The sequence below is a fragment of the Rhodamnia argentea genome, chromosome 6 (genome assembly GCF_020921035.1).
Source record: "Rhodamnia argentea isolate NSW1041297 chromosome 6, ASM2092103v1, whole genome shotgun sequence".
Classification (NCBI taxonomy): Eukaryota; Viridiplantae; Streptophyta; class Magnoliopsida; order Myrtales; family Myrtaceae; genus Rhodamnia; species Rhodamnia argentea.
The window spans coordinates 12,426,919-12,450,495 of record NC_063155.1 but is presented as its reverse complement, the minus strand read 5'-3'; the positions used below and the strand labels follow the sequence as shown (position 1 = coordinate 12,450,495).

Below are 23,577 nucleotides of genomic sequence, written 5' to 3'. Positions count from 1 at the left end.
TACCTTGTAACAGAAAGTTCCCCATTGCATAGTGAATGAGGTCTTAATCCTATCTTCTTCCTTCAGCATGATCTGATTATATCCCGAGAATCCATCCATAAAGGAGAATAATTCAAAGCCCGCAAGACTGTCGACGAGCACATCAATGTGCGGTAAGGGAAAATCATCCTTCGGACTAGCTTTGTTCAAGTCCCGATAATCCACGCATATTCTAATTCCCTCATCCTTCTTCTTAATCGGTACGATGTTGGCGACCCAATCAGCATATGGGACGACCTCGATAAATCCAACCTTAAGGAGCTTCATCACCTCTTCCTTGATATTATCCGCCGATTCGGGATTCATTCTTCTAGGCGATTGATTTACTGGTGTGCAAGAAGGATTTGTGGGCAAAACATGCTCCACAATTTCACGATCTAGACCCGGCATGTCAGCATATGACCAAAGCGAAGATATCTTGATATTCTTTGAGCAATGCTGTCATTCTTAAAACATCTGCTGCCGACGGGTGTCCCCCTATTTTCACTTCCTTGGCGCAATCGAAATCCCCCAAATTAATAGTAATGGGTTCTTCGGAGACGGGGGGTTCAGATTCTTCAAAACAATCCCACTCTTTCTTGATATCGCTCACATCAACCTCGTCTATATCAACTTCGCATGCATAATCATCGAGCCGATCCGAGTCACATATTAACCTGTTATGTATGGGTGGGATGACATGCCCGAAATGCATCATGAAAGGTTAGTATTCAAATATGATGTAATCGAAGGATGCATGATTTTTATTATGAAAACATTTTTCAAATTCCAATTTTTAGACAAAGGAAGGAGAACTAGTCCACGATCTTCCGGACATCCCGGTTCTCAAAAGATATTTAAAACCCAAGATCATATGGCGGATCGGGCCTCAAGTCTCATGGTAGAATCAATTGTCATCATCGGACCAATCCGTTGCTCCACATGTCCGTAATCAAATTTGTGATGATTTTCATTAATAGATGCAATTAAGAGCAATACAAGATCGCACTTCTGGATCACAACATGTGACCCAAAGGGTGCTAAAAAGCGAAAAGCTTGAAAACAAATGCGATAATCAAAATGCATTAAAAGATAAAGTTCAGAAAGAGCCCTTTACTCAAGGGTGGGGAAATCATCGTCCAGCCACTCAATTATCACGTTCACCCGATTATCCAGGAACGGGTTGAATAAGTCCGGCTCTGCATCTTCAGCGATGTCTTCATCTTCCAGCCATTTGCCTCCTTTAGAGAATACCTTGAATAAGGGGTTCGGGAACATTTTTCCTTTGGCCTTCCATGCATCGGTACCTATAAAACGGCCACCTTGGTGTCCACGGCGTCCACGGTCTCCATAACACTTGTTTCGACCTCGGCCTCGACCTGTATTATTCTTCGCTATTCCATTATAACCCGGACCAACCTTGTGGTCATTTGAGCTCAAGTTCGGAGGGTTAAGGATTCCCGACCGTGTTTCCCTAATCCAAAGACTGGAATAAATCCATTCGAGAGTAGCACTTTTCCCGCCATAGTCGCAGGTCTCGAAAGCTGCGGTATAGCCACCTTTGCATCCGGTGACACGTGCATGACGGATACAATGTCGAAGGTATGATAACTCAGCTCCTCCTCCTTTGAGGGTTCAATGTATGGAATCATCCCTTTTAAAGCGGCCCGATGTCCCGTCTCGCCATGGACGGTGATCAACCGACCCTTGACCACAAATTTTAACTTTTGATGCGGGGAGGAAGGTACCGCTCCCGGACACATGAATCCATGGTCTTCCCGGGAGCAAGGTGAAGGCGCTAGGAATATCCAGTACTTGGAACGGTATAGAGAAAGTCACCGGTCCAATGTCAATGTCCAGCTCAATCTCTCCTACCACATTCTTGGAGACTCAGTCAAATGACCGGATGGTGGCTTTGGATGTTTTCGCAAAATCTTCATTGATCCCCAAGCTTCTCAAAGTGCTCGGAGGAAATAGGTTAAAAGCGGAGCCGTTATCAATCGTAACATGAGGAACCTCCTTTCCATGACACCTCACGGCGATGTAGAGAGCTCAGTTGTGGACCCGCCCTTCTTTCGGGAAGTCTTCATCCGAGAAGGATATCCGGTCCTTCGGAAGGATAGCACCCACAAAGTCTTCCGGTTGCACTTCGTTAATTGTCTCCGGAACATGCACCTCATCCAGCACTTTTAAGAGAGCATTCTTATGCTTTTCAGAATTCTTGAAGAGATCCAGTAAAGAAATCAGTGCGGGCATTTTCCGCAGTTGGTCAACGACCTCATATTCACCGGTCCTCACTACCGATTGCAACTTCTCAACCTCTTATGCAGTCGGGACTCTCTTTTCGAAATCCGCCTCTCTCGGTGGATAACATCTCCCTAATCTCATTATGGCGTCAATCTCGCCCGTTCCATAATCCCAGTGAACCGCCCTTGAATTATACTCTTCAACCGGCGGCAATTTAATCCTCACCGGCATGATCTTTTCCGGTGATGACGGTTGTTCCGAACTAGAAGCTTCCAACTCCCAATTATCAATTTTGTTCAAATCAATCACGAAACGAATCGGGGTATCTACCATCCCGATCATTTCATCCTCATGAACACCTTCGGGGTTATGTTACGGACCTGGCCTCATCAACGCGGCATTTTCTTCATTCAGATCCCTCTGCCTTTCTCTTCTAACTCTTAGGATAATCCCCTCAATTCTCATACCAATTTCCACCGGATGTTGGAATGAGGAGTAGGTATATGCATACATGCGGTCAAAGTATTCCGCCGGAAGTGACTTCGATACGAACTCCAGCATTTCTCTCTCCGATAGCGGCGGTTGCACCATCACAGTGTGTTTCCTCCACCTCCTAGCGAAGAGTTCAAAACTCTCGTCTTCACCTTTCCCGATATTCAGCAAATTGGCCTTAGTGAAATAACCCCTAATTTCAGCTTCAAAGTGACGTAAGAAGTGCTCCGATAAATCCTCCCGGCTCGGGATCCGGTCTAGGTCAATTAACTGAAACCTTGCTAATGCGGGGCCTGTTAAACTATGTCCGAAATTCCGGATCGGCGTTTCGTCATCTTCATGGTGGCTAGCCATTTGGCGAAGATAGTATGATATATGCGCCAGAGGACACCCAGCGCCATTATACTTCGTGCGGAAGACCACTCTTGGGTTCACGCCTTGGGGCGGAACATTTCTTGCTTGGGTGAGTGGCGTAATCAGTTCCTTCAACTCATCCATTTTCTTCGACACATTGTTCCCTTGCTCTTCCAGTAGAGCGATCTTTCGATTTTGTGTATCTATAGCTCGCCGTATCTCCGAGAATCCGCATGCTTTCTTCTACCGCCACAGTATTCCTTTTGGTCGTCAATTGCGATAAATCTGCTACCATAGTTGTTAAATGACGCATGTGCGTCTCCAGATTAGTAAGTCGCATATCAACCTCTCGATTCTCCTGTTCATTCTGAGGGACCGCCCGGTCCATGACTTCATCGACCGTTCCCACAAATTCTTCACTTTCGGGGTCATCCATTCCTCCCCAACCATCGGGGACTACATCTCCAGAATCAACAAAGAAACTCGGAGGCGCCGAATATAGCACTTTAAAGTTGTAGCCACCACTATCTTCTCCAAGATTATCCACTATCTCGCCCCTCTCTAGGGCCCTTTGCAAAAACCTTCTATCGCCTCGGCGGGCCTTATCCAGGCGGATTTCATATTCGTCTATCTCTTCAATTTCTTGGCCATCTTTGATGTTCACGAAATATCCCGAGGATATTTTTAAAACAGCTCCCCTCGTAGGTTTCATCGCAAATTTTTCGGATAGCATGTCCACCGCCACGTAGGTCCCCTTGAAAGCGACGTCTTCCATTTTTCCTATGATGCCCAAGTTAATCGGCTTTTCTAAGCAAACCTCCTTTTGCTCTCGGGAAATACTTTCTCCTTCCGGGTATTGCGAGGCCAATGTCAAGACATCCCGTATTTTACTCATGTCCACTATGAACTCCAGAACCTCCTCCTCTTCACCTCCAAAGATCGCGTTCACCTCGCGATGCTCGGGTAGCGGGTTCTGCTGCACATTTGGTTCAGCTTTATCGAACTCTAGAACTTTTCCATCGATCAATGCTTGCACCTTGAACTTCAAAGCGAAACAGTTATCCGCGTTATGCCCTCTTTCTCCCATATGGTATATGCACGTCCGGGTCTCATCATACCCAGGAAATCTTGGTGGGTGAGCTCTAGGTGGCTCTTTTGCAACTAAGCGGTTCTCCAGAAGCATTGGTAGTAATTTGGATAAGGGTCGGGGTAGTGGGGTGAAAACAATTTGGTTCTTTTTCCTGAATTCCGGTGGTTTGGAAGCGGTCCAGGAGGACGTTCCTTGGGTAGGAATTGAAGGCGAGAAATTTCCGGGCTTTGGCGGGTTAGGGACAAAGGCTACTTCTCTAGTTTGCTCCTTATTATCCCTTCTCAAAGGGTATTGGCGTTTGAAAGGCGCCTCGGGTATCTTCTTTTCTCTTAATGCCCACTCGTGGCGCTCCGCCACCTTGATCGGGTGCGCAAATGTCCGACACCCGAGGGTGTTCAGCTTGTCGAAAAATTCAAATGGAAGGGCCTTGAGAAAAAGGTCTATTAGTTCTTCTTCCGGGACGGGCGGCTTTACCTGCACAGCCAACGCTCTCCATTTTTGGGCGTAGGCGCGAACGGCCTCGCTCTTTCCTTTCACTGTTCTCAGAAGGTCCTCTCTAGTGAGGGCGGTCAAAGTGTTAAACTTGTATTGCCGAAGGAACTCGTCTGCCGCGTTTATCCCAATCGGCGAGCCTCTCTCGGCTCCAATTCAATGAACCACGCCGGGCCGCCCCATATAGGCTTTCCCGGAAGGTGTTAACCAAGAGTGGAATGTTGTCGGAGAACCGAGACATTCGGCGCAAGTAATACTTCAAGTGCGCCTTGGGACACCCGGTCCCGTTATATCTCCTTACAAAGTCCGGTTCCTTGTAGTCGGCGGGAACCTCTATCTTCTCAAATGGTGCTACTTTGTCGAACCTCGAGAGTTCATAACCCCGACCGGCCAAACACTCTTCAATCTTAGCAAGCCTTTTGATCTCCTCTTCCATTTTGAGGACATGTTTCTCCTTCTTTTCCAAATCTATCACGACAGGAGGATCCTTAGGCGGTCTCTCCGGATTCAAAGTGGGATTAGCGGCGGGTGCCGGATTAGCGTTCGCTCCATCGGATGGCCCCGTGGGAGCTTGAGAATTAGGGTCGACGGGGTATCTCCCCCGGCTTGCAATCATCATTGCCTTCATCTCCGCCACCATTGTGGCGATCACATTCATTTGGTTTTCCAGATTACCCACACGAGGTGCGAGCTCTTCTTGTTCCATCCTTAACTTGCGCGTTTTGCTACGAGTCCTCGTATTTATCACTCACCTATTTTCAGAACATCAAATTAGTATGGGAAATATTAAAGGATTGGAGACATTGATCCGTGGTAATTGACTTTTCTATATGTATGCATGAAATGTTCATAAAAGGAATAATATGTATTTATTACAAACCAAATTGTTCAAAAGTATCTAAAAGATAACAAATATGTAAAGTCTAAATGGGGGAATAGATCTATCCAAGTCGAGGACGCTTCCACTCTTCTTGCTCTTCTGATCCATCGGAATCCCACAAGTATGGGTCTTCTCCTTCCGCCGACATCCACTGCTCCGGATCTTCGGGAATGTACGGTTCTACTCCCGGTACATATGGTACTATGTACTACGCTCATATGACTCTACTTCTTCAATCCGAGGAGATACGCACTCGGGTACATATGGCTCGACCGTTGATTGGCGATACTCCTTAAACTTCTGGATATACTCCTTGGAGGCCCTGTGAACGTTCATCTCGTCGTCCAAATAGTCCGGCCATTCAACTTGTTGCAGTGGGGAATTCTTCAAAGCGTGAAGAATAAGCTTGATCCGGGCCCGATACAACTCCTTTGTTTCCTTAGTGAGCTTTCCTCGTGTCATATCAAATGAGAAGATCCCGGGACAAACATCCGGTGGTATCTCTTGTAGAACTCCAAATTGCCTCACCACTCGAATGGGGTAATACGCCACGGCGCCGGTACATCCCAATAAGGGAATATGGTTATCTTCAATACCCGAAATGCGAGCCTCTACGATCTTGGGCCAAGTCAAACGCCATCTAATATGTTCGGGTTTCAAATTGTCCAATAGCTCAACCCACTTTTTAAATGAATATTTGGGTACAAGGGATTGACACTTGAGGAAGGATCTAAGAGGGTGGACGTGCTCATTGATCTCATAGCACCCCACTCGGAGTTGGAAAGTCTTTATATGAGAGGTGAACCACAAGTGGAGTAATCCGCTAGACGCTTGGAAAACAGCCTTTTTTGAAAATTTGGAACGATTTAGGGAAAGGAAGGTCTCGGCTAAGATCATGTACGAATAATCTCAGCGACAACATGCTTGTCCGGCTATATGGGTTATGGAGGGGTCAAAGGTAGTTCTAGAAGTCGGGAATAGAACGAATGCAAAGAAAGCCAAGATAAACACCTTTCCCGATTTATGACCGGTTTCGGTGGGTAAAGAGGAATAATTATCGAAAAGGAACGAGAAGGTGAATTTGTTGGAATTGGATTTGTAAACTTTTTCAATTTCGGAAGTTTTAAGGCGAAGGAAACTCGATAACGAACGAGTGGAGTCCATGTCCAAAGGGCGTTGAGCTATACGTTCTTCAAATTTGGCCCCAATAATAGCGGTATACTCCTCGAGCGTAGGAGTCAACTCTAATCCTCGAAAGTTGAATGTCATCGTGCGTGCGTCCCATGCCTTGGCTAATGCTTGAATGAGCGCCGGTTGGTATTCCACTTTGATCAAATCTACAAGTCGTCCCAAACGTCCTTCCACATAGGCTTTGTTGACGATGTCGAGGCGATCCCACCATATAGCGAGTTCCTTGCGCGGTATTGGGATGACTTTGATGTCTCCATTCCCCATGATCTAAAAATGCAAAAAATGATGATCCTAAAGTCAATTACCACGGTTTAATATGCATATGCATGAAATGTGATGCAAATGTGCTAACCAAATTCCATGTCATCTTTTGGTAACATGAGGGTCAACTACTCCCACTTGACCCAAATAAGATAAATAGGGTAGTTACGGACCTAATCTCACCCAAAGATGGCATGTAATTTGATTAGGATCGTTTAAGCGTAATCGGGGTAGAAAGTCGCTCACAAATTGACAACTCAAGAAATTTACAAGTCTAATACAATTAAAGTCGAAAGAGATAGAACATGATAATATCTAGAGACGTTCGGATAATAAATGTCAATAAAAGGTACATAATCGACTCAAAATGTAATAAAACCTAGAAAATGCCCCAAAATCGTATTAATCTAGACAATCGGAATGGTATCCTCATCGGGTGAAATCTCCACTATCTCGGGAAGCTTGACATCTTCTTCATCATCGGAGGATATGGTAATGACTTCCTTCTTCTTAATTGGGGAGTGCTTTGGGGCCGTTTTGGTCGCACGAGGCTTCTTCGCCAATTTCATGTACAACTCCCAGATTATCTCCTTTTCACGTTTCATTTCCAAATGGCGTCCACATCGGGTATAATCGCAACTCTCGCTACGGATGCGGTTCCGTCCGTTGAGCTCTCGTCCGTGAACAAATCCGAAAACTCGGAATGTAGCGGGTACTCGGTCTTCACTTCGAATGGTCCTCCGCTCCCATGTGAATACGTCGGGTACATCAACACGACCTCGGGGCGCCATCTATCGAAAAAGGAAAATTTGACCTTCAACCCCGATCACTTAAACGATCTTACAAATTGTGATGATATGTCGTGAAAATGCATGATATGCAAAATTTAAATTTACAAGTTCAAAATAAAAAGGGTAGAAAGCCTTACCAACCGATGTTACTCTTTTTTTGGTTTTTAGTTTTAGGTATACCAACCATCCATTTCACATGCACATGAGACAAGTGAGGTTCAACTCTAAAGAAATCAAAAAGGCTCGGGTATGGACCTAAAAAGGCTCCCATTATACAAATCGATGGGCCGCCCACAAGCGCAATCAAACAACAAGTGGGTAGGACCATCAATCTTGCATAGCGAGCGGGATCAAATATGGTCAACCCAAGTGCAATCAAACACAAGAGCTTCGCATACCGATCCCTATCTATGGCGACCTATAAGGGTGATTCGCGGCTCGGGTTTAGGCGCTTGTGTGTGCGGTGTCGTGATCCTCAAAATATGCAAGACACGCACAACAATTTATATTCAAAACACCGCTTCAATATTTCCATAAATAAACAAACAACCCAAAACTCCATATACGCATCAAAAATGGTTAGCATAGACGCCACCCCTTATAACTCCCATCCGCATCAACATTCAACACTTTTTGTTAGTGGACGTACCTCATCTTCAAGAGCATCTCAGAAAAAACGAGGTTAGAAAACAATCAACATTTTTATCGGCTTAAATTCTCTTATGAATGTCCCCGGTGGAGTCGCCGGTCTGTCGCGACCCTCTCCGTCGGTCGTCTCCGGCGGGGTGGAGTAAGGTTAACGAGCCGATCCCCCCTTTTTATATGTATATAGGGGATCGCGGGTCTCTCCCAAGACCCGTTACTCGAATCGCGATGTCGGGTAAAATTTATCAAACATCGAAATTGACCTTGTGTGGTCGGTGTCGCGACCCTCCGTCCGTCCGGCGAAGAGGTTAACGAGCCGATCCTCCTCTTTTATAAATTTTATAGGACCCCCGGTTGTCGACGGGGTATTTTTTAAGGATCGCGGGTCTCTCCCAAGACCCATTACTCGAATCGCGATGTCGGGTAAAATTTATCAAATATCGAAATTGACCTTGTGTGGTCGGGTGGCATGTGCGAGATGTACATACAATTTGGAGTCGCCACCGATCGATTTATTGGAAGGTACGATCGGAAAACCTTACCGAGCGGTCGGGAGAAACCGTTCGGTTCGCGAAAACCAGAGATTTTGGGTCCGGGGACTTGGTTACGCCAAATTTTATATTTGACGCCCTTTCGGTTACCGATGTTGATTGTTTTTCTAACCTAAGAATTCATACAGATGTAATATCGGGTGAGGTAGGCCCTAACGATTCTAAGTTTTCATGCGGATGGGAATTTTCTATACTAATCAATCACAATCAGAGAAATTAATGCGCAATCAAAATCATTACAATCAATCAAATCAATCAATCACGGTTTGATATGTCTAAAATGGCCCTATCGGCCCACACAAAAATCAATTTTGGATTTCGGGGTGATTTGGTGAAAATTTGGGACGGAAGGCCCAGAAGGGTAGAATGGTCATTTTTTAGGGTCGGGACCTGAAAATCACAAAATCGGGGTCGGGCCAGTTGAATGTGGCTATTTCCCATTTTTTGTGATTTTATGGAATTTTTCTAATTTTTTCTATTTTTTTGGAATTTTTATTTATTTTTCAAAAATATTGGAAATTTTCCGGATCTAAATTAATCGACTCTCGAAGTCTCAAAATTTTCAATCCAAACTTTATGAGTCCCGAATCGATCTAGGAATTTTTAGAAATTTTTTTTTTGTGAAAATTTGGGAATTTTTATGAATTTTTTAGGTATTTTTGCAATTTTTTTGGATTTTTTGGAAATTTCTTTTTTATTTTTTATTATTTTTTATTAATGAACCGGACCGGGTCAACCCGGTCAACCCGGTCCGACCGCTCACAGACCCGCTCGCAACACTAAAACGACGCCGTATACGTATTTTCTACAAATTTCTATATATTTTTTGATTTTCTATACTAATTCTTGATATTCTAAAATATGTAAAAAAGAAATAGACGGCTGAGATCAATTTGTGAATTAATCTCAGCCGTCCAAACACCAGCAAACAAAGCGACGTCGCCTCGGTCACTCTCAAAACGACGTCGCCAAAGCCATTAAACAGACGGACGGCCAAGATTAGATCCCCAGACTTCATCTTGGCCGTCGATTCCTACTAACCCAAACGACGCCGCATTTGACAAAGAACGGACGGCCACGATCTAATTTTAAGGCTCGATCTGAGCCATTCAAACCTTCTGCACATAAAACGACGACGCATCTACTTCGGCTTCTAAACGACGTCGCCCCCTTTATGACTTAAACGGCACCGTTTCGATCATTTTCTATTTTCTACCTAATATAAAAATTGCCTAAAATCTAATCGAACGGTCAAAAATTAAACTAAGCTAATTATCTCTACCGTTGATCAAAGCCGAGTCGGACTACCCGCGCCAACGGCCATGCCAACTCGGACTCGAACCGGACCTATCGGGCAAAGACACATCGGACTGTTGACTATTTGACCACGCCACGTCATCGTCTTCAACCTCACACCGGACGACGCAACGAACGGCCGAAAACGTTCCGGCAAGATCTCGCCGGAATGACACCAAACCAACGCCATTCTACTCACCTCTCCTTCTATATTAACATATATGAAAATCACAGTATTTCATCCACAAGATCGCAGACAATCAAGCTCGCACAGAATCAATATCGCGAAGTTCAATCACGCGGTACAGGGCAATATAGACAAATTAAATCATAGGAAACACTCAAATAGAGTTCAGAAGCCTTACCTGCGGGTCGGATTGACCTGGTTTGATCTAGGTTTACCTAGACAAGCTTCGACAGGAAACGGCAATGGAGGTTGGATTTCGCGAACTCGATTGGAAGTATTTATGCAAAATCGAAACAAAATGGACATGGAGAAGTGGTTAGTGAGGTTCCCGAACAAAAACGCACACAACAATTTCAAGGATCGTGCTCAGATAAGTGTGATGCCATTGATGCACAGTGATGATATTGGAAGTTCGACTCACCGATCTAGGAGGTTTCAGGTCAATAGAATGAGTGTGATAGCTTCCTGGAGTTGCTACGAAGCTTCAAGGATGGATTGCAAGCTTCGATTTGCTCTGAATCAAGTAGACGAGCGATGAGCAATCCGAGCTCGAGCTTTCTTCAATGGCGGTCGCCGAGAGCTCTCTCTCTCTCTCTAACTCTCTCTCTCTCTCTATTCTGTTTAATCTCGTGAACCAAATGAGCCTCTCTCTATTCTAGAATCCTCTCAAACCTTTTATACTCATTTTCAAAAATCACGCGCGCACGGGCTTGAGTCGGCCGAGGCTCTCACGTGCCAATCACGCAGGTTTAGGCTCGCCGGACGGTGACGGAATCGTTAGGATTCCGTCCAACGTCCGTCAAGCCTCCGTCGATCACCAAATGCGCGCTAATTTGACACGGGATTGCAAATGTTGACTTTTTCGAACTCCGGAGCTTTGACCGGCGATTTCGACCACCTCCGGCGGCCATTGGCCGTGCCGCCGGTGGCAATCGACGGGCATTAGCTCGAGGGTCAAAAGCCCCACCTAAATTGGATCGATTATGCACGAATTGATCCCCAATTTGGCCGTTGAAATCCATTGTTCAAACCTGCAAAATGCACAAATCTGTTGGGGACGACGACATCGTGCGGACCGGTTCACCCGGTCCGACCGGCCATCGAGGCCGTCTGAACCCGGTTCGAACGGTGAATTTTATTCAATTTTCAAAATTAAACAAAATTGGCTGGGAAGTTTTGCAATTAGACTTCAAAATTGGATTCAGAACCCTGGATATTATCTAGAAATTTGTTTTTGCCCAAAATTTCCCATCAATTTGCACAAAAACCCCAAATTTTTCTATTTGCCCAAATTGGGGAAAACTTCAATTGGACGTCAATTTGATAAAATTGGACCACGAGACCCATGCCAATCGATTCATAATGTTCAAAAACCTTAGGGGTAGCCCAATTGTGTATAGAAAGTTCCCCAATTGGAAGTAATTTCAAAAATTGCAAAGTTGAAGGACTTAATTGCAACATTTTTAAGGATTTCAGTGCAATTCGTGCAATTCGCGCAATTGAGGGTGCAATTAATCAAATTGAAGTTCAAAGGGGCTGCAATTGAATGTCTAAACCTTAAATGTGCAAAAATTGCAAATAAAAAGACTCAATTGGTATTTTTTGTGCAAATTCAACCTTAGGCATTGTGAAGGAACACCTAAAATTGAACTCAACTTTTAATTTCTCTTGAGGTCAATATGAAAAGGGAATTAAAAGAGAAATATTGGACATTTTTCTGTATTTTTGTGACCTCGAAAAATATTTTTTATGAATTTTCAAGTATTTTCCTATTTTCCGAAAATATTAAAAAAAATGTGAAAAATGTGAAAAATTATTTTTTGTTCCAAATTGGTTCCTTAAGCTTGTCCAAGGCTTCCAATGTTGATTTTTTAATTTTTTTGATTTTTTGTGAATTTTTGGTGAATTTTGGAAAATAAAAATAAAAGAAAAATGATTAAAAATCGAGTGTCAACAATCTCGCCGGAGGAACCACGGCCGTTCATTTGTCGTCGTCGTGAGGTAGGAGACGAGCTGACGTGGCTCGGTCAAAGAGTCAAGGTCCGACGTGTCGCACTGTGATTGGTCCATGCTTTCGCCGACTCGGCTGGACGAGCGCGCGAATAGGTCGAGTCGGCCTTGATCCGACGGCTAGGAAAAATAGATGAGTTTGATTTAGAGCCGTCGGATCTTGTTTTTTTTTTTTTTTTTAATATTAGTTTATATTAGGCAGAAAATAAAAATAGTGAAACGCCGCCGTTTTAGCTAGTATTAGGCGACGTCGTTTAGGGCATATAGAGAATGAACGGTCCGGATCTAACCTAGGTTTAATCGTAGCCGTTCAAAGAAATGGTGAATACGGCATCGTTTTGTAGTGCAAGCGAATGAACGGTCCAGTTCAAAGCTGGAACCGATCGTAGCCGTCTAAGGTACTAATCTATGCGACACCGTTTAGGGTGAAGGTCGAATGCGGCGTCGTTTCCGGTCAAAGAGCGATCGACGGTCGGGATTAATTCAAAGACTAATCGTGACCGTCCATGTCAACCTTAGATACGACGCCGTTTAGTACGCGTAGACAGATGCGACGTCGTTTTTGTCCTGGGTGAATCAAGGGCCTAGATTAATTCTAAGATCCGATCTCGGCCATTCATTTCTTTTATATATTTCCGAATATTCGGAAATTAGTTAGAGATTCAATAAAAAAAATCAAACCAAAATAGGAACGGCGCCGTTTTAAGTGTCACGTGAGTTGGGGAACGGTCGAACCGGGTTGACCGGCCGTTGACTGGGTTGACCCGGTCCGAAAATATTAATAAAAAAATAATAAAAAATAGATAAAAATTTCCAAAAATCCAAAAAATTGCAAAAATACTTAGAAAATTCATAAAAATTCCCAGATTTTCATAAAAAAATTTCTAAAAATTCCTAGATCGAACCAAGACTCATAAAGTCTGGGTCGAAATTTTTGAGACTTCGAGGGTCGATTCACATCGATCCGGAAAATTCCCAACATTTTTAGAAAATAAATAAAAATTCAAAAAAAAATTTAAAAAAATTAGAAAAATTCCATAAAATCACAAAAAAAATGGGAAATGGCCACATTCAACTGGCCCGATCCCGATTTTGTGATTTTCGGGTCCCGAACCCCCAAAAATGACCATTCTACCCTTCCGAGCCTTCCGCCCCAAATTTTTACCGAACCACCCCGAAACCCAAATTTGACATTTTTATGGGCCGATAGGGCCATTTTCAGATATATCGAGCCTTGATTGATTGATTTGATTGTTTGCGATTATATTGATTGTGCTTTTAATTTTCCGATTGTGACTATTAGAATAGTAAAATTCCCATCTCGTGGGACACTTAGAACAGTTAGGGCCTACCTCACCCGAAATTTCATTTGCATGAATTCTTAGGTTAGAAAATCACTCAACATCGGTAACCGAAAGGGCGTCAATGAAAATCTTGGCGTAACCAACTCCCCGGACCCAAAAATCTCTGGTTTTCGCGGAACCGAACGGTTTCTCCCGACCGCTCGGTAGGGTTTTCCGATCATACCCTCCAATAAATTGATCGGTGGCGACTCCAAATTGCATGTACACATTGCACATGCCACCCGACCACACTAAGGTCGATTTCGATATTTGATAAATTTTTCCCGACATCGCGATTCGAGTAATGGGCCTTGGGAGAGACCCGCGATCCTAGAAAAGATCCCGCCGACAACCGGGGTCATAAAAAAAATTAAATTAAAAATTAAGGATCGACTCGTTAACCCTCGCTCATCTCCCGCGTATCCGACGGAGGAGGGTCGCGACGATAATCTATTAGCTTAGGTTTTTTTTAAATCATTTAAAACCTAGGTCGCGACAAGACACTTGTGACAAACTTACCCCAACCTAGTTTTTTAACCACCAAAAACCCTTAACCGATATACATATGACAAATTTACCTTCCATTAGTTTCTATTAAATTTTACCATCAAATTGATGCGTTAGATAACACATGACAGTTGTCGAGTATACTAGTTTAGGTTTTTATCCTCTATTTGTCATATGTGTATCAGTTTGAGATTTTTCGTGACATTAACCCAATTTATCGAAAAATAACGGAGAGTAAATTTGTCACAGATGTACCGGTTTGAGATTTTTTATGATTAAAAAATTAACTTGGGATTAATTTTTTCACAAGTGTATGAGTTTGAGATTTTTGATGGTCAAGAACATAATTTGCGGTAAATTTGTTACATATATACCAGTTTGAGATTTATTCACATGTTTATCAATTTGAAAAATTTTATGGTAAAAACATAATTTGCAATAAATTAGCATAAATATACTAGATTGGAAATTCTACTTTGTGTTAACCAAATATGGAATGTTCCTTTTCTTAGACAAGGGGTGTATCGCTTTTGGAAATTAGGGAAAATTCTAAACGAGGGTCCAAAGTACTCTCATTTTCTCAAATAAAAGCTTGAAGTCGCCATTGTTTCAAATAAGGGCTTGAAGTTGTTATGAATATTTAAAATAATGGCTTGACCTCGTCGACCAATCGACTAACTAAATATTCAGGCTGATCAAGGGCATTTTCATCAAAATATTATTTTGATTTAATTTTAGTTAAATTAAAATAAAAAACAAAAAGAAAAAAGAGGAAACACAGGTATGATGGATGCCGCCTTACCTCTGGTGGGGCAACATTCATGGTCGGCGGCCCTCAAAGGAGGGGGCTAGTAGGCCCTCGCCACGGTCGAGAGACCTAAATCTAGGTGAGGGTCATGGCCCTCTCCCGACCGTGGCAATGGTCGATACGACGGTGTCGTTCACCCTAGTGAGACAATAGAGACCCCGATGGCAATCGTTACGGCCTTCCTGGCCGTAAGGCGGCGTCCACAAAAGGGAGGCAGCCCTCCCAGTTTTTTTCATTTTTTATAATTTTTTAAATTTTTAGAAAAGAGAAAAAGAAAAAAAATTTAAAAATGTACATGACAAAAACGCCCCTAACCAAGTGGTGAGTGGTCTTTTTTAAATTAATATGATCACTTTAGCCTCTTGTTTGAAACGTTCAATCGGTACATGCCTCCTCTTCTAAATTTTGCAATACATTTTGACTTTTTTCACAAAGTCCGAAGATGCCCAAGTTGACAAAAATTCGAAAGTCCTTGATGAGTGAATCGTTGGGAAAAGTGTCAAAAAAGTCATAAACTTATCGCAATAGTGTCAATTTAGTCATAAACCTATTTTTGGTGCAAATTCAGTCATAAACCTTTTGCAATAGTGCCAATTCAGTCCTAAAACTTTTATTAGTGCCAATTCAATCATAAACCTTTTGTATTAGTACCAATTCGGTCCTAAATCTTTTATATTTATGCCAATTGAGTTAATCAGGCTAATTTTGATCGAAATCGCTAACGTGGACATTGATTATCTTATGTGGCACGGCTAGCATTGATTTGGACATTTTTAAATATTATTTTAATATTTTTAATAATTTTTTAAAAGCATTTTTTGGTTTTTTTAAATATTTTTAAAAATTATTAAAAATATAAAATATATATATATATATATATATATATATTAAAAATGCCCATGTTAGCGTCGGTTGTACCACGTAGAACAATTAACGTCCACTTCCGGTGATTAATAACCAAAATTGGCCGAATTGACTCAATTAACATATATACAAAAAATTTAGGACTAAATTGGCACTAATGCAAAAGGTTTAGGACTGAATTTGCACCAATAAAAGGTTGAGAACTGAATTTGCACCATTGAAAAATGTTTAGGACTGAATTGACATCAAAAATAAGTTTAAGACTAAATTGACATTAATGTAATAGGTTTAAGACTTTTTTGACACTTTTTCCGTGAGTCATTGGTATATATGCAGTAAGAGGTCTAAGATTGTTAGCGAACATATTCACGCTATGTAGAAACCCTAATGTAAGGAATCAATGGTAGAGAGGTTGCTGCATGTCCAGAGCACGAACTAATGATGGCTTGCCCCGTGTAACGAGGACACGAGCCAATGATGGGCTATCGCATGTCAGAAGTACATGGACAAACGTCAAGCCCACTAGAAAGGGTTAAGAAAAAAGTTGGAATATCTCTCGGAACCTTGCTTTGAAGCCAACCAAGGCAAAGCTCTGTAAGACATCCCAATGGGACAGAGATAACCTAAGATCCTATCATTGATCCTAAGTTACTTCCACATAGAGCGATCTGAAGCATACCTGCAATAAGTCCCTAAGGAAAGGACATTGTTAGTAGATTTGACAAATCATAACAAGGAATAATGTACTTACTTCGACCAAATTATGCGTCTACACAGTTTGTCGTATTAGGGTTGGGTGGGACGATGGGAACCATATTAAAGCCAATCCATTTCCATCCCCAGTAAGGAAAAGAGAAATCCGTTAATTTTATTTTGGTATTTTCTTGTCCGGAGCAATTGCGCAGCCCCTAGAGGACTAAAACCAACTTCGGGAACTTATGCTTTGTACCCTGAAGAAGTTTTAATGTAAGCATGAAGACATCCGATATACATAAAGCATAAAGCAATTGAACTTGCACAGGGATTTCCCGTAACAAGTATATCATTCAGTCATACAGGGAAATTCATAAAACTGAGATGTCTACGAAAAGATGATCACGAGAACAAAAGAAGGATATGTACAGTGTACAAGTTGGAACAAATATGAATGATCCTCTACTTGTCAATTCATCATATTTTCATTTCTCAATCTTCAGCTCATGGATTCTTTAGCGCTGCCAACCGCTTCTCAAGCTCATCAATTCCCGAACTGCAGTATAATAAGTATCATGAAATCAACCAACAATTTGAAGAATTTTTCTGCAAGGCTTTAAGGATAACTAAGTATCAACTAGAATGCTGGCAATCATTGCAAGTCAGCTCGACCAAGACAATTATCTATAAATACATGATATGCTCATTACTCTCACCTTGCACGAACAAACAAAAGATAAAGCGTGAGATAATAGAAACTCAGGATACAACAATTGTTTCAACAAAGATAGAAATGAGACCATATTTTCTCAGCAAACAAAAGATGATTAATTATTTGCAAGCAAATATTATAATCCAACTACAATCTTGATGCGAGAGCATCCGATTATGACACCAAGGATACAACCGACCTTAATGAGCAATCCTTGATTTCGTCTACAAGTTCTGCACAATCAATGTTCATTCAGACCAAGGCTGATTTTGGTCACAACTTGCTTCGGTGGATCATTACGTCATGAAGACAATCGACTAGGATTCTCGATAAATAAAGTTTTGATTCTTTCCTTACCAATAAGATTGCCGATTCACCAGATTGATTGCTGATTCCCCGGCGTATTCAAGGCTGATTCCATGGCACATTCAAGATATACTTTTACCATATTAGTTGCTAATTACATGCCATATCTTGCCTGATTAGTTGCTGATTTGCTGCCAAATCAAAGACATATCAATGAAAGGCTAATTAGAACTGTTTCCTTTGATATTAGTAGATCTCTGAAGATTGTTATGGGCTGAACCAGACTGGTGAACAAATCTAGTCTTTTATTTCCTTGGTCTTAGTCCCTCTATTAATTGAGAAGTGTTCTCCATTGTAATGCAGACATCATGAATTAACGAGAATTCCTCTAATTGAATTGAATTTGCTTTATATCGGTTTATTTAGCCCTGGAAATTGGATTCTTCGATGGTGATGAACCAAAAGCCCTTTAGCCTTCATTAGTGGTCATCCTTTAAACCTATTCATCCTTCGATATCCATCCAATAAACTCTGATCTATCCACACCTTCTTTCATAATCACTCAAAACACACTACCCTCACAACCACATCAAATCTTGAGTTAGTTGATCCACAATTTAATATCTTTCTGGGGAAACAATCAGCTTGTCTCTTGTTTTTGCTCTTATTTAATACCTCTTGTGGTTCAGCCGTTACTTAACCCCAAAAACCAAAACTAAAAGTGAGAACGAATGAATACGTCGAAGACATACATTTCAAAAACACCATAACCATATTAACCTCCACTGCGAATCTTCCATAACAGGTGTATTTCTAGTTTCTCAAGAAAATCATAGATACATGACCACACATGTATCATAAGCAAATGGAAACCAGAGCATATTTTCACCTTTTTAGGAAATATAGTTCACAAATTTTTAGATTTAATGTAATTCACCCTCTCCATAATTTACTTCAGTTCAGTTGGAAATTGCTAAAATCTTTATAAAAAAAAAAACCCTATTTTCTTCTCATTATAAGGAGAAAACCTTTTTCTATCCAGTTTTCGAAAGAATATTTATCCATGAAAGAAAGCTGGTCACCGAACTAGTCTATGAATGAAATCGAGTGAAAATAGCAGCCCGGAAATTCTAAAAAACCAACCAAGCCCTTAAAGTAGATTTCAAGACATTATATTTTGATATAAATGTATTAATTGTTTGAGCTGTGGCAGGATCAAGGCAGTATTATTTAGTGATTGAAGGCGCAATTGTACCAAAATTTAGAACAACCAATCTCTTCCTCAGGGGTCCAATGATCCCTATAGCCATGAAAGATTGGAGATAGTAGCAAAATCTACACTTAGTCTCCATTGCAAGTGAAAATCAAATTAAGACATTCTCAACCATCCAAAATTGTAGGCCTAAACTCCCAATATAATCAAGTAGACCATATCTTGGAAGCATGGATTGACCAAACTCAACGTCATAATACCCAAGATGCAACAGGAATAAAAACTCAATGACATACCTGCCAACATCCTCACTTTGCTTTGTTGCAATTCTTCCTTTTGGAGCAGTTGACAACTGCGAAAAGTTACAACGCAACATAAATCAGCCAAATACATTACAACAAATAAATTAAAAGTGACAATATAAGTTCAACAAAAAACCTAACCTGCGAGGCAACATCAACACCAATCTCATCCAACACCTAAAAACAGTTTGGGAATTAGAACAGAACGATGATTATCTCGAGAAAAATCATGACAAAAAAAATCTAATGAAAGGTGAACAAATAATGGCCATCACAGGATATTTAGAAAGATCATAAGCTCCTCGAAAACTCAACAGACCAATGACACACGTAGAGAAGAAGTATCTCGATTTGGATATACAAAATCTCTAGCAAAGTTCTTTCCCACTTTTAGGTCACCAGGAGAAGTCATACAACAATGGCTGAACCAATTCACTCTTCAAAGACGTCTAAGATAAACATTCCACATAAGACAGACTACCAAAAAAACAATCCTAGTCTCAGTTCACGTAAACAAAGGCAATTAAAAATCTACCTGATTTGTCAACTCTTCAGTTTCATCTTCAGCCTCATCATTGTCCAATGCATCGTCAATAGCATCTGACATCATTTCGGTCTGTCGAACAATATATAGAGGGCTTGGGATCTGACTTTGTAGATTACAAGGCCAAAAAGTATACTTTCATATTAGACTTAGAGCTAAATGCAAGATCTTACAGTCATATCCATTTGAGCCGACTGCTTTTGAAATTCCTGAATAACATTTGCTTGCTTTGCTGGGGCCATTTGCTAGAACGAAACATACTAATTAGTCAAGAAGCAAGAGGAAGGAAAAAGAGAGTCTCAATGCTTGTAGACAGATGAATTTTACCAAAACTCTATAAAAAAAACACGACAACAAATAATAAAAAATATCATGACATAAGTGCAAAGCTCATTAGCAAACCTCACCTTATTTATAGCTGACATTGCCTTGCTAGCACCTTCCATGCCGACAGCAATCGAAGACTGAGCATACATTGCCTGCAGATGAGACAAAACATTCTTGAGAGCACTCTCCAACAAGAGAGAGAGAGAGAGAGAGAGAAAGAGAAAGAGAGAGAGAGAGGGGATTGGCCAGCTGACCTGTGTGTGAGTTGCGATGCCTCTCATTTGAGCTCGACTTCCTTGCAAGTTTGCTATTTGTTGTCTTAGCCTAACTAGCTGGCGGGCTAGAATTTTAGTAGCTGCCTACATGTTGAGTATAAATTCAAACAACTTAATTTGTAATGACGTTATGATGATTCGAGCTACACTAGCGAACTCAGTGTATTAGATACCTCATTTCCTGTTTTAGCGGTTCTCTTTATCTCAGCAACTAGTTTTTTCTCCTGAAAAAGAATAATATCAAGATCCTATATCACACACACATATACATATACACACACACATTTGGAAGCTCACAACATACTTCTAGCTGAAGTGCTCCAATCTCCTTCTCTATGCCTGGACAATTCAAAAGTACAGTGACAAAAGTTTCATTTTATGTAAATACTGAATACTCTAATATAATTGTAAAATCTACAAACATGATTCAGGCTTTGAAAATATCAGAAAGGAGGACGTTTAGCATTACGAACCACAAGAAAGTGGCAAAATTTTCCACCTTCCAAGAGGTGAACTATTTTTTCACTATAAACCAACCATGAAACCAAACTAAAAAATGTTGAAGCAGCTGCAGGGCCTTATCATATCATGATTCAAACTCCAGCAGCACAAACCTGATTCTCACAAGTATATAGCCTATTATTAAAAAAATACTCTTACACTTTTCTCAATTAACCTTCAGAAATGGGGAGACCAAGGTCATCCAGTTCATTCACAGAGGGGATAATGCATAATAACAAGAGATAACCATCTGTGCCAAAAGAATTTGAGCAAGAAAGTGTTTTGACAAAAGTCAGCAAACAAGCAAAGTTCAGCCACACTAGTCAAAAGTTTCCGTCCGAAGATACGAAGTCTGCAAGAGTATGGTCATGATCACGGACTTGAAATCATAATGGTTCTACATGTAAATCCATCAATCATTCTCTGTGAATCAATCTTATGTCTGTCTCTTTATAAAGACGCGAACAGATTCATAACTCCCGCTGCAAAAGTCTATCAATACATTCAGTTATCCAAGAAGACATGATGCTCTTTAACTAAGCTGTTAGCTTAGTGATCCAGGAAGTTTCTCAACAATTGACTTTTTTTAAGTGAACCAATTAGATTAAGCATGTAAAAGCCAATAACTTCTAAAGCAGAAATTGTATTTAAAGTCCAAAAAGAATATTAGGCCTATGATGCAGGAACAATTTTCATGTTTGAATGGCACTTTACACGAAAAATGCAGTCATAACTGATTAAAAGTTAGCTAATCGGCTAATTGTAATAAGCAGGTTACTTGTTGAAAAAAAAAAAGATTTAGTAGCTCCAAGAAAGATCCATCTAGGGCGAGTGGCATTTATGACAGAAAGTAGTGGGTAAAAAAGTCATTCCCTTTACTGAAGGGAGAAAGTGTCAAGGATTTCACAATACCTAACTATGTGGACTAAATTTCGGCTTGCAAGTCCGACTGGGCTTCACCAACAATAACCCAACAGCAAGAAAACATGATCCAAGTGGCTTCTAAAAGATTCTAAAGTCCATTAGAGGATCAACGATTTCAGATATCAGGATCAAGAAATTGGCTTTAATGATCTGCTTGAACTTGCAAGTCATCCAGACACATCTTCAAAAGTACTTACTGGCCAACATAAAAAACTTCCAATTGCATGCTAAAGGAGAAAGGCGAGTCAATTTAAAATCCTAGGAAACAGGACTTCTTTCGAGCAATTCTTCATAAAAAGTTGAAAGTACAACAAAGATAGACCTAACTTCATCATCCAAGGAAGTTGAATACTTTGAGCATCTCTCCCAAATAAGAAGTGAAGACAAAATTTAAGCTGGTTTAAAACTCATGCTTCTATTGCTTTTACAAGTTGATATGAATCTAGAATGGCAGTTTATTCTAGTTCATAGGTTATAATAGCTATCCAGGAATGTCTCCATAACTTGTTTGCAAAACATGTGTCTGGAGAACGAGAACAAAAAAGAAGTTGTGAGGATAACTACAATGTTCTTGTTATCTGCTTCAACATAAGAAATACATGGTCTGACGTTATTTCCACATTCTTCATTCATGTACTGCTGGACGAAACTATTGAAAAGATCAAACCAAGTTTTGTCCGAGAAAGTACGGATGCTTGCTCTCTATAAAAACTATCAGTGTGGAAAAACAACCAGACAACTTTTCACTTTTCAAAATATTCTCAGTAGAATTTTGGATAATCCCAGCATGATATGTAAAGCTGCTCCAAGTGACAATCATGTAAGTACATTACATAGAAGAAACCCGATGAACTTATCAATATCCATCGTTAACCCCAAGATCATAAAGCAATACAAATCCATCACACCCATCAATTATCTGAAATCAAAGCTTAAAACCCCAGAACAGTAGATGAACTTCAACAAAAGGAACACTAAACAAAAACGACGATAGCAGACAAAAACTAAGCAGAAACTACCAAACGAAAAAGAGCAGTCCTCCAGTAACAGCAGTAAATTCAGAAATCAGATTGTGGAAAAGAGAGAATTTGACATTGAGAAAACAACAGTCGTACCTCTGGTGGCCTGATTCATCTCTCTCTTGCTCTCTCGAAGAGCTTCTGCAAATCAAAAAACAACAGCAGGTAAATATCTAACAACAAGACGATGCCCATTCCTCAGCATGTGCCGAATCGAAGCCAGAGCAAGCACCAGAAAATTCACACGAAAACAAATCGCAATTGGGGGAATTCTGGAACGAAACGCAAAATCAAAGACTTTGGAGAAAGACCTTTGGGGTTGGGTTTTCGGTTGAAGAGGGTCTTCATGGTGAGCGTTCGGTCCAAATCGATCGATCGAGCGAATATGTAATCTGAATCCGCGGAGAGGAGGTGGATGATGGCCCCCGTTTTTTATTCGAGCAGGAATGCGTCCACGAGAACTCCCACTTCCGCGTAAGCTAAGAAAATGGACAAGCAGGTGTCTCGCAAATAATTTGCGGGCAAAACTCCAAATATTGTTTATTTATATAAAAGTATGAAGTAAATATTATTTTATTTTATTTTTTTTCGCTTAATCTAGGTTTTGTAATGTTCACACTTGACTCTTTTTCAATTCAAAATATTTGAAACTTTCATAGCAAATAAATGTTGACAAGGGAATTTCTACAACCTTTTTCACAGTGTTTTGATTATTAAATGCTATTTTAAATTTC

General features: G+C 40.9%; 1 protein-coding gene across 2 annotated transcripts; it reads right to left on the bottom strand.

Moving 5' to 3' along the window:
• Window positions 1-16,755: 16,755 nt before the first annotated feature.
• On the bottom strand, window positions 16,756-23,325 carry LOC115730547 (vacuolar protein sorting-associated protein 2 homolog 3). 2 transcript variants are annotated; one of them, XR_007198813.1, is made up of 12 exons: window positions 23,155-23,325; window positions 22,940-22,984; window positions 20,704-20,738; window positions 20,573-20,623; window positions 20,379-20,483; window positions 20,205-20,276; window positions 19,971-20,042; window positions 19,789-19,869; window positions 19,395-19,430; window positions 19,248-19,303; window positions 17,150-17,276; window positions 16,756-16,977 (listed from the first exon to the last, which is right to left on the bottom strand). XR_007198813.1 is itself a non-coding variant. In XM_030661169.2 (11 exons), the coding sequence occupies exons 1-11, from the start codon at window positions 23,189-23,191 to the stop codon at window positions 17,225-17,227; spliced, it is 642 nt and encodes a 213-aa protein (XP_030517029.1). In that variant the 5' UTR covers window positions 23,192-23,325; the 3' UTR covers window positions 16,987-17,224. The 2 variants fall into 2 exon arrangements, 1 of the variants encoding a protein (XP_030517029.1); XM_030661169.2 differs by lacking the exon at window positions 16,756-16,977 and having other exon boundaries at window positions 16,987-17,276.
• Window positions 23,326-23,577: the final 252 nt, after the last annotated feature.